Source organism: Dipodomys spectabilis, unplaced genomic scaffold, assembly GCF_019054845.1.
Source record: "Dipodomys spectabilis isolate Male_0828 unplaced genomic scaffold, ASM1905484v1 ptg000119l, whole genome shotgun sequence".
NCBI classification, from domain to species: Eukaryota; Metazoa; Chordata; class Mammalia; order Rodentia; family Heteromyidae; genus Dipodomys; species Dipodomys spectabilis.
In genome coordinates, this window is record NW_024870796.1 from 3,457,744 (window position 1) to 3,468,797 (window position 11,054).

The 11,054-nt window shown below is 47.3% G+C and overlaps 1 protein-coding gene across 1 annotated transcript; it reads right to left on the reverse strand.

Annotated features, from left to right (window-relative positions):
• Positions 1-747: 747 nt before the first annotated feature.
• Positions 748-8,550, reverse strand: Il4 (interleukin 4). The gene is made up of 4 exons (XM_042688836.1): positions 8,377-8,550; positions 8,032-8,085; positions 2,786-2,947; positions 748-858 (listed from the first exon to the last, which is right to left on the reverse strand). The coding sequence occupies exons 1-4, from the start codon at positions 8,509-8,511 to the stop codon at positions 748-750; spliced, it is 462 nt and encodes a 153-aa protein (XP_042544770.1). The 5' UTR covers positions 8,512-8,550.
• Between the last annotated feature and the right edge of the window lie 2,504 nt (positions 8,551-11,054).

Genomic DNA, 11,054 nt, shown 5'->3' on the forward strand with positions numbered 1-11,054 from the left:
CAATCCCTGGGGATCAAACACCAGGACCTTGTGCATGCCAAGAAAACAGTCTCCTGAGCCAAACCCCAGCCCAGATGTTTTTTTGGCTCAGAAATATGTGATGATATGATTCATGGACTCACTCTGCAAGGTGTCTTAGCATTTGTATCTTATAAGGCCTTGTACTCATTAATTATCTTTGGTATTATGTCCTCAGTAAGAAAAGGTAATCTGGGCTGGGAATGTGGCGTAGTGGCAGAGTGCTTGCCTAGCATGCATGAAGCCCTGGGTTCCACATAAACAGAAAAAGCTGGAAGTGGCACTGTAGCTCAAGTGGTAGAGTGTTAGCATTGAACAAAATAAGCTCAGGGGAGGGGGTAACGTGCTCTCTAGGAAATGTACTCATGTAACTGTAACCCCTCTGTACAGTATCTTTACAATAAAAATAAAATAAGCTCAGGGACATTGCCCAGGCCCTGAGTTCAAGCCTCTGGACTGGCAGAAAGAAAGAAGGGGTGGGGGAGGGAGGGAGGGAAGGACAGGTAATCCTTAAGAAGAAAGTCATCTTTCCATCTTGCTCTCATGCCATTTATGACCTCTTAGTAAATTAGATCCATATCCCTAAAAGTTACACACTGTAACTTCACTTGTAAAATAAACACAGCCAGTTCTTTGAATGCCATTGTGATTAGAGTTACATATATTTTATTTTATAATGTGTTATAAATATATAAATACTAAAGAATAAAGCTATTTAAAACACATAAATTAAAATGTCGAGCTTCCACACTGTAAATATTTCTTCTTCATCAGCCTTTTTAGGTTTTCCAAAAAGTGTTTCCATGTGCTCTTATTGGAGTCATTCACAGGACAGTGTTTCTAAAAACAAACAAATGAACACAAAAGAACCCCACGTTTCATTAAGTTGGATCAGTAAGCATTCTACCCTTGCTATCTGTCCGGCCAAGTTTGTCAGCTTGGTCCAGCCAGTGCTGTCATTTGCCAGTTGAACAGTAATCAGACCAAGGCCTCCAGTCTAGCTTGACTATCAGTCAGCTCCAAGATTTGCCTGTCTTTTTGGGGGGGTGGGCTTGAACTCTGGGCCTGTGCGCTGTCCCTCAGCTCTTCAGCTCAAGGCTAGTGCTCTACCATTTGAGCCACAGCACCACTTCCGGTTTTTTCGTGGTTTATTGGAGATAAGAGTCTCACGGACTTTCCTGCCTGGGCTGGCTTTGAACTGTGATCCTCAGATCTCAGCCTCCAGAGTAGTTAGGATGACAGGTGTGAGCCACCAGCGCCAGCTAAGATTTGCCTGTCTTTTGGTACATGCTACTTATACCTCCAGAATTAGTTACTTTACCACCATGACCTGTCTTCCTTCAGAAGTGCCACAGTCTCTGGAGAGGTATGTCACAGCTAGAGGCTACTCAGAGGAAGGTGCTTCGCCTCTGCATAGCTGCCTGGCCTGCAGTAAATACACCCCCTCTTCCCTCCACCCTCCACCATGCCAGTCCCATGGCCATTCCAAGTCTGCATCGTGGTGACCTTGCAGGACATGTAACAGAGTCGGTCACTCTGTCCTTAGAAGAGTGTCTTCACTTGCCTTCTGGGCACCAGACTCTTTCCCATTTTCTCCCACTTTACCAGTTAACTACTCTCTGCTAGCTTCTCCCTTTGGGCTCAGTTCTTAGATCTCCTCCATTCTCTGTTCACTTATACTTTAAACATTCATACTTTAAGTCGCATCTGCCTAAGGAATCTTCTCCATCCGTCTGTGTGTGCACGCATGCACACCAGTACTGTGGCTTAAATTTAGGGCTTCCTGCTCTTGCTTAGCTGCTTCTGCTCAAGGCTAGCTAATGCTTCCACTTGGGCCACATCTCTGCCTCCAGATGTCTTGGGTGGGCAGATTGGAGATAAGCATCTCATAGACTTTTCTGCCTGGGCTGGCTTTGGACCCCCATCCTCAGACCTCAGCCTCCTGCGTAGCGTGAACCACTGACACCAGCATTGTTTTTGTTTTGTTTTTAACAGTACTGGAATTTGGGGCCATGGCCCCAGGCTTGCTAGGCAGGTGCTCTACCACTTCAGCCAGGCCCACAGCCCTGGAGTGATCACTGGAAATCATACAAACCACAGCATCATCTGCCCTGCTTGGTACTGCAGGTCTTTCCCACTATCCTGGGGGGCAGAATCCAAAGGCACTCATGTGGACCGATCCACCAAAGTCTTCCCTTGCTTCCTCTGATCCAGCCACACGTTTTCCTTTTATGTCAGAGACCAGGACTCCAATTCGGTATCTGCTCAGTTAGCTCATTGGCTAGTGCCCTACCAACTGAGCCACGCCTCCAACCACGCCCCTCCTTCCCCCTGAACAGGTAGAAGTCATGTCCTTCTAAGGACCTTGGCCTGGCAAGTCCTCCTGTGCATTAGTTGTGTGGCCTTGCTTCCTTACCCCAGTGTCTGCTCAGAAATGTCACCCCCTCCCATAAATCATCCTCTCTCCCATGACCTGTGCTCCTAACTCCTAACATTGCTCTTCAAAGCACAATCACTACTAGACATGGTATCACCAAGGCTTGTGTCTTCCAAGTCCCCCAGTCAAACATTTCCTGAGGGTGGGGATCGCCTGTTTATCTTTAATGCTGCAGCCTTGCCGCCTAGAACAGCCTGGTGCTTGAAGAGCCTCAACAAACACTTGCTGAATGGGCAGGTGGCTGATCAGGGCACCACAACTCATAAGGAAGGAAGATGGCTTGGAAGCCAGGCTGCTTTCTACCAGAGCAGCAGCAACAGTGTAGCTTACCAACGTGACCCTGCTGTAGAGCGCCCTGTAGAGTCTTCTCAGATGATGGAGAATGTCGTGTTCTTTGCGTCTGGTCAGACACTGAGTTAGTTCACTGCCATTTTGGTAGGTCTGCTGAAGCACAGTCATAGCCCGGCAGAGGTTTTCCATCTCAGATGTGTTCTATAAAGAGAAATACCACAGATCGCCATGGCCGGCTCTTATTTTCAACATGGAAGATTTCTTTTTGTCCTCCTGAATTCTTCTTTCCAGGAAGACAAATAGAGACAGTGACTTTGCCCAACTGTAAATCAATTTTCACATATCCTCAGGCCTCAAAGCAAGGCCCTGGCTAGTTACAAAACTCTGTCTCCCTCCTTCCCTCCCTCTCTTCTCCTCCCTCTCCCTCTCCCTCTCCCTCTCCCTCTCCTACCCAGGCTACATTGGAACCGCCATCCTCAGATCTCACTCAGCCTCCTCAGTAGCTAGGATTACAGGTGTGAGCCACCAGTACTTGGCACAAATCTCTATAAACAACCTCTTTCAAGCACACTTTGTCTCTCGGATCCTCCCAGTTTTTGTTTGTTTGTTTTTAACTGTTGTTCTTTTTTCCCTTGGGGGTTTTGATGAAGAGAGAACTCAAATGAAGCCGATTCAGATCATCTGTGACTACAGCCCGTGGCCGTGGGAGTTCTTTCCACACAAGGCACCTGAATAAGCTCTTAGGCATTTGCTCTTATGCCTGTGACTGGCTTGCCCTGGAGATTAGCCATGTTTGCTGAATGAGGGAACTCTATCCTCAGGCCGCACTAGGCGTGTGGCCCACCCCAGTGACAGAGCTGTGGCTGTGGAGAAGTTTGTGGTCCAAGGGAGGAGTGAAGACCTTTCTCCCATACCTGGACAGGTAAGTGAGCAGTTTGGGGCAGGGAGGCCCCTGGGAGAGGTCACCATTGAGGTCAGCTTCTGTAAGGGACCTTTGGCTTATAGTGGCAAACACTGAGAACTTGGAAGGCTTGCAGTCTGGTCACTTGGCTCTTTCTGGGGATGTTGAGACTTAGAAGAGTGAATGTGCAAGAAGGGAACTTTTGTGTGAGTGTGTGAGTGTGTGTGTGTGTGTGTGTGTGTGTGTGTGTATGTGTGTGTGTGTGTGTCCGTCCTATGGCTTGAACTCAGGGCCTGGGCATGGTCCCTGAGCTTTTATGCTTAGGGCTAGGGTTCTACCACCTGAACTACAGCTTCATGTCTGGATTTTAGAAGGTTAATTGGAGATAAGAGTCTCATGGGCTTTCCTGCTCAGGCCTGACTTTGAACTGTGAACCTCAGAGCTCAGCCTTCTGAGTAGCTAGGATGACAGGCGTCAACCACCAGCCCCAAGCAAGGAAACAATTCTTGTTGGAAGCCCTGGGAGACAAGGCTGTATCTCCAACTATCCAGGACTGGGTTAGCCTCTCTTTGTCCACATCCCTAGAGCCTGGAGAGGGGTCTCAGCTTGAGCTCAGTTTCTAGGGGGTTCAGAAGCTATCTCTAGCCTCCACTGGAACCTGACCTCAGCCCTTGCTGCTGTGGTCCAGGGTCGCGCCTCAGGAGTTTGTTAGAGACCCCACTCTGACCTGCTGAGCCAGTGCAGTGGAAAGCATTCTGGGAAACTCCAGAAGAGGTACTGTCCAAGCAGATTTTAAGTTCTTACAATTACCGACTTTTTATCTTGACTATCAAAGTATTTTTTTTTAACAAAAATGAATTTTCCTATCTTGCCAGCCAGAGATATCGTACAGTTAATATTTCAGCAATTAGCTTCCCAGGCTGTTCTAAGACATTTTTTTTTTCCAAACTAGGAATGAGCTGTTGTTACTGTTCTGTCACCTAATGTACACTAGGTCATTCAGTAGTCTGAATTTGATTGAAATCTGCATTAAAACTCATTATGTATTTGCACCCTAGTTTATCTGTCCCCTGCTCCCTGACTGTCAGGATACATGTGTGCATGGGCTAGTACTGGGGATTGAACTTGGGGCCTAGCACTTTCCCTTAGCTTTTGCATTAAAGCTGGCGCACCTCCACTTCCAGCTTTTTGCTAGCTAATTGGAGATCAATGTCTTACTGACTTTTCTACCTCGGCTGGCTTTGAACTGCCGTCCTCAGATCTCAGCCCCCTAAGTAGCTACAAATACTGGTGTGAGGAACCAGCACCTAGCTCAAGATAGTTTTTCAAAGGACTATCTAAAGGCAACAAAGATAACATTGGAGCCTGCATCAGATAGAAAAACTTAAAAGAACCCTTTCTGAAGGTAGATTCAGGCAAAGGCCTTAAAATTTTAATTTGATTGGTTTTGCTGCCAAAGGATAACACTTTATCCTACCTTCTGACTTCTTGCCAGATGTTGTCCACCTATTTGTGGGGCTCCTGTGTTCTACGGAGTGGGGGGTGGGGGCAGGCAGGTCTGGCCATAGCTCAGAGAGGCACTTTGATAACCCAGTCAACCTGGCCATTCATAACTTCTCAGAAAATGACTCAAAAGTCAATCTAGGGCCCATACCACAAGCAAACCTGTTCCTCTCAACAAAACGGAAGGAAGTAGCCACTTAGGAAGTTTCTTGTGCTATAGTGGCTTCGGTAGACCTTTTTTTTTTTTTTGTTATGGGGCTTGAACTCAGGTTCTGGGCACTATCCCTCAGCTCTTCAGCTCAAGGCTACTGCTTTACCACTGTGAGCCACAACTCCATTTCTGGTTTTCTAATGGTTAATTGGAGATAAGATTCTCACAGACTTTCCTGCTCGGGGTGGCTTTGAACCACAATCCTCAGATCTCAGCCTTCTGAGTAGCTAGAATGACAGGCGTGAGCCACCAGACTTGGCTTGAGTAGACGTTTAACTCAGTTCTCAACTGGCTTCCATCAGAGCTATGAAAGTTTAGTCCTATCAGTAATTGTTTATCATTGTCTCCAAACCCAGTCAGCCAGTGCTATGAACACAAGCAGGCAAAACTAGTTGAGCTCTCTAATATCTATGAACTTCAGCTCTCTATAGTATATAGGAAATAACTCCACCCAAAAAGTCCTTGCTCATTCCTACTTCGCTCTTGCCCAAACAACCTTGGTTTCAGTAACAGCCAGGCAAGTGTAGCCTGTGAAGTCCAAGATATATTCTTTCCAGCAACTGTTGCTCATCTCAGAAAATTCTGGAAGGCTTATTCCCCATAAGAAATAAAATCAACACTAGACTTGGAACGTTAACTCACCTTCCGAAACAGTGCCTTTTACTCCCACACGGCACTTTAGTGGGGTTTATGAAATAATAGTCTTTTCCTTTTCAGAAACATCCTAATAGCTAAGCAAACAGCAATGTGAGCGGGAAAGAAAATGGAGAAAGGAGGTGGTTAATTCCAGGAGGACTAGAACCGTGAAGGGCCAGGCCTGTGTGACAGGTGAGCACTAAGGAAAGTGTGGATTTGGTATAGGACCTGTATATTGTGTGGTAAGGAAGGTGAAGGAGAACTGAGAAGAGCCCGGGTAGAGGTGAGAGGAAATGACCTTCTAGTAACCACACAAAATGAATGCTTTGCCCCAGGCTTACAGTCAAGTCAGCTTCGACCTTAACAGTTTCCAACGGCTGGCCTTCAGAATCCTTGCTTCTCTGCAGTCTGTGCCTATAACACGTTACTGTAACTGGAGTGGGATCCCAGTGGCACAGAGGGCTCACACCTATAACCCTAGCTGCTCAGGAAGCTGAGATCTGAAGATTCCAGTTTGAAGCCAGCTGGGGCAGGAAAGTCCATGAGACTCTTATCTCCAATAAAACACTCAGAAAACACTGGAAGTGTCACTGTGGCTCAAGTGGTAGAGCATTCAAGCTTCAGGAACAGCAAAAATTAATAATGATGATAATGATGTGATGAGTTGGATTCCAGCCATCCTTCAAATCACCTTCATCTCTTCAAATGTGGAAACTGAGCCTCAAAGAACTGAGTCTCAGAATTGCCAAAGGCCATACATATAGCCAGTTAATGTCAGAATGAAAACCATAGGTCTGTCCTTCTAGACCCCTAGTACTCTCTCGGGGCACCTCCCTGGCTTCCCTCAGCTTTGCTAGAATTTTCTCTGCAGTGTAAAGGCTTCTGCAGGGCCAGGGCACACCCCAGTAGGTGCCATCTAAATCGAAGGACTTGGAGGTTTCACACAGAGAGAGAGAGAGAAAGAGAGAGTTAAGTTGTATGTGTATGTACTGTCCTTCAGAAACTCATCTGGCCTTAGAGTCCTGGAATAATTTTTAACAAAATGAGATAGTGAAAAACAAATGTCTGAAGCAAGATGGGCCCCATTCGTGGCCTAGGTGCTTGGCTGTGGACCCACGCGCCCCCCCCTCCCCCCGGGCCTCACAGCCTGCCCAAGTTGTCCATCTAGTACCTATAGAAAACAGGTTAGGAGTAACCCCTGGTTAATCGAGGCTTTGGGGCTTTCATTCTCAGTTGTGTGTTTCCATGAAAACAGGAACTGCAGCGCTCAGAGCTACCGATAGGGCTGTAGTCATGTGTTTGTCGGAGAAAATGCACTATCAGTTGTCACATCTATGTCCTCCCACTGCAGATGGAGGGGTGGGGGGTGGGGGTGAGAGAGAGGGAGGGAGGCAGAAAGGCTAGATGCCCAAGCAGAAGCAGGGATGGGATGAGCCCACTGTATGCGGCAGGTCTGTTCAGAGGGGACTCGCGGCAAGCCAGCCCCAGATCCCAGAGCCTCTTTGGTGACCAGACTGTCGAAGAAGAAGGCTCTGATGATACCATTTTGTGTTGCCATATGAAGTCTCTTAGACAAAGTGAAAGCTCTCTCGGCCTGTAATCTCAAAATCTGTGTTTGTGAGAGTATCTGGTTTTTACAAAATGCCCTGGCCACAGAAAGCGTCTCATTGAACAGGCCTCTGGTGTTCTTGGTATGATGCCAAAGTTGGCTAAAATTCCAAAGAGCTTTTCCTTCACCAGATCTGAGTTAGCTTGGCCAAATACAAATATATATGTGTGTGTGTGTATGTGTGTGTGTATATATATATAGAGAGAGAGAGAAACACACACATGCACTCACATCTTTTCAGTTCAGTGAAACCAGAAATGCCAAAACATACTCAAAAATTCTCATTGTGCAAAAAAAACCCACCACCACCTTATGTGGGCTGCTCCGCTTTCTAATTAGAGAAGTTTCTGGTTTCCACACTTGTGGATGCTCTCCTCTCCTAAGTCCCTCATCCGCACAAGCAGCCCACAGGATGGCTTTCTTACCTGGGGGCCAGCAAAGTCAAAGATGTCCGCTACAGTCAGTTCGGTGCACGGAGTCTTGGCATAAGCAGGGACGAGAGAATAAAAGACAGAATGAACTTCCACCTCCACAGATAAATCCTTGACAATCCTGCGTGTCACTCCCTCGCCTCAAGAAGACTTCTTGCAATCTCCCCCCCCCCCAAAAAAAGAAAGTAGGCAGGAGAGAACCTTTCTTCGCTCCCCATCCTACCCCCCACCCCATGGACAGGTACCATCTTTTTCTCAGCAGTTCGGTTTGCATGGCCTACCACGACCCACAGCTAACCTCTGATCATCGGGAGAGATGGTGCCAGATAGACTACTCACCTTTCTCCCTGACAGTGTGTTCAGGGTCTTGATGATCTCTTGCAAGGCGCTGTCACATCTGTGAGCAGGGCTGGCGGTCGTACATGCTAGCAGGCAGAAGAGGAGCGGGGCCGTCAGCTGGGGGGTGAGACCCATCAATAGATCTCTATCGTCGGTGACAAGTGTGAGTCGATTCGTTTATCAGGAGGCGCGAACAATGCAATTCTGACCCGAGATATCTCTATATATAGATTTAAAAATTGCTGAAACCGAGGGAAAATAAGTTTACATTGGAAATTTTCATTACACCAGATTGTCAGTCATTTGGCAGGGGTGGGACCAATCAACGACTCTCTTCCAGGAGAAAAAAATGCCTCAGAGAAACAGGTAACATGTTCCTATGAAATCATACCAGTAGAAAAATGAAACCTTTTTTTTAAAAAAATTAACTACAAAGTTAGAGCATAGGAAATTACACCATAATTTGGTCTTTAGATTAATCTTATCAGTTTAGCAGTTGTGCTGGCTTTTGCTTTCCATACAAGGAAGAGGCCACAGGTGTCCGAATTGTGTTACTACCATCTTTCCTGGGGAAAGATAGAGTAATATCAAGAAAATTTGACTTGTACATATTTTGACCTGGCTTCTTTCAAGTATGGGGTGTGTGGGGGTGGGGCATCTTGGAACTCTCTCATATGGGAAAACAGAACCAGGGCTCTTCTCTCTTCTCTGGGTAAAACAACAGGCAGAGGTTCTCTCTCTCTCTCTCTCTCTCTCTCTCTCTCTCTCTCTCTCTGTCTCTCTCTCTCTCTCATGCTTGAACTTGGTACCTGATGCTTTTGCTCTTTGGCTAGCGCTCTACCAACTGAGCCATACCTCCAACCCCCAGTCTTCTCTTGCTCCAGTTTGTTTTTGCAAGTTTGAGATCTTTGGGAAAAGGACAAATGATATCAAATTTGAGACCTAGCAGGCCCATAAGATCTTTACCAATATAGAAGCTTTCAAGATCATCTCTCCCAGTGCTTCTAGAGTGTGTGTGTGTGTGTGTGTGTGTGTGTGTGTGTGTGTGTGTGTGTGTGTGGTGTGTGTGGTGTGTGTGTGGTGTGTATTAGGGCTTGAACTTAGGGTTACCTGGGCAATGTCTCTGAGCTTTTTCACTCAAGGTTGGTGCTCTACCACTTGAGCCAGCCACAACTCCCTTTTCAGCTTTTTGGTGGTTCATTGGAGATGAAAGTCTCACAGACTTTTCTACCTGGCCTGTCTTCGAACCTCAATCCTCAGATCTCAGCCTCCTGAGTAGCTAGGATTACAGGCATGAGCCATGGGCTCATCCCTCCACTCTGGGTAGAACTTTGTATCCTTTAACCAACCTCTCCCCCACCCTTCCCATTCCCCAGCAGCGTGTCTGTGCCTGGCTTATTTCACTTGGCATCCCTAACCTCTAGCTCATCTGTGTTGTCATGAACAGCAGATCACCTGTTTCTAAGGCTGGGTGGACTTCTGTATGTAACCTAGCACCTCCAGTTCTGAGGAGGGGAAGAGAGAAGCAGACAGCCATGGTGTGGAGGTCCTTACATGGGTGCGTCCATGATCCTCACTGGGGCTATACAGGGAGGCTGCTCTCCCTCCTGCTCCCCACCCTCCTCCCCGCCATGACTTCTGACACCACACTTTCACAGGGTCACAGCGCTGCCTTCCATAAGATTGCCTTTCCCTCTGGGGCTGGGAAGGTGGCTCAGTGGTAGAGTGCTTGCCTTGCATGCCTGAGGCCCTGGGTTCAATTCCTCAGCACCACATAAGCAAAAAGAAAAAAGCCAGAAGTGGCGCTGTGGCTCAAGTGGTAGAGCGCTAGCCTTGAGCTGAAGAGCTGAGGGACAGCGCCCAGGCCCAGAGTTCAGGCCCCACCATCTGGCCAAAAAAAAGAAAAAAAAGATTGCCTTTCCCTTCATCCCCAGGCATAAATCAGCATTTCTCAGACTCTTTCATTTCCTACCAACTGCTTACAAATTTAGGGGTCCTCGGGGTCCCCTCTCAAGAAAGAGAACTCAGGAAAGTGTAATGCAGAAGTAGTTGTTTTGTGGGGCAAGAATCTGAATGAAAAGCAGCCAAAAGACACAGAGACCCCCCTCCCCCCCAGCTCAGAACTCCCATCTTCATGGCCTCTTTAGCACTTCCATATGGGACAAAAAGTATTTTCAGACTGCAGGGACTGGGGGGGGGGGGGGGGGGCAGGGAGGAGTCCCATCAGGTCTTGTGTCTGAGTTTTTCCTAGAGTTTCTGGAAAGCAAGGTTGAAGGGACTATTGGCTGCTCCGTTGAACCCGAACTCATCCTCCAGCCCCACTCTCCAGATCCAGGCCAGTCTCACCGTAGTCCCTGGTGTGGCCAGCTCTACCCTGAGGCATCTTGTTCAGATGTTAAACTCTTTAGGGGCTCACTAGGAATCATTGGGCTAGCATAAACTATCGAGACCCATCAGGAATATATATTTTTTTAAGAAACACATATCCCTTGAGTGACTTCAGTTGATTCTCTAGGCTTTGTGTTGTGTTGGTAGGCTGGTGCTCTACCACTTGAGCCATGCCTCCAGCCTTGCTTTTTTGCTGCCTATTTTGGAGCTGGGTTCTCTTGATCTTTTCAGCCTGAGCTGGATCCAAAGTTTACTACTGTATTCTAGGTCTCAGGCTCCTGAGTAGCTAA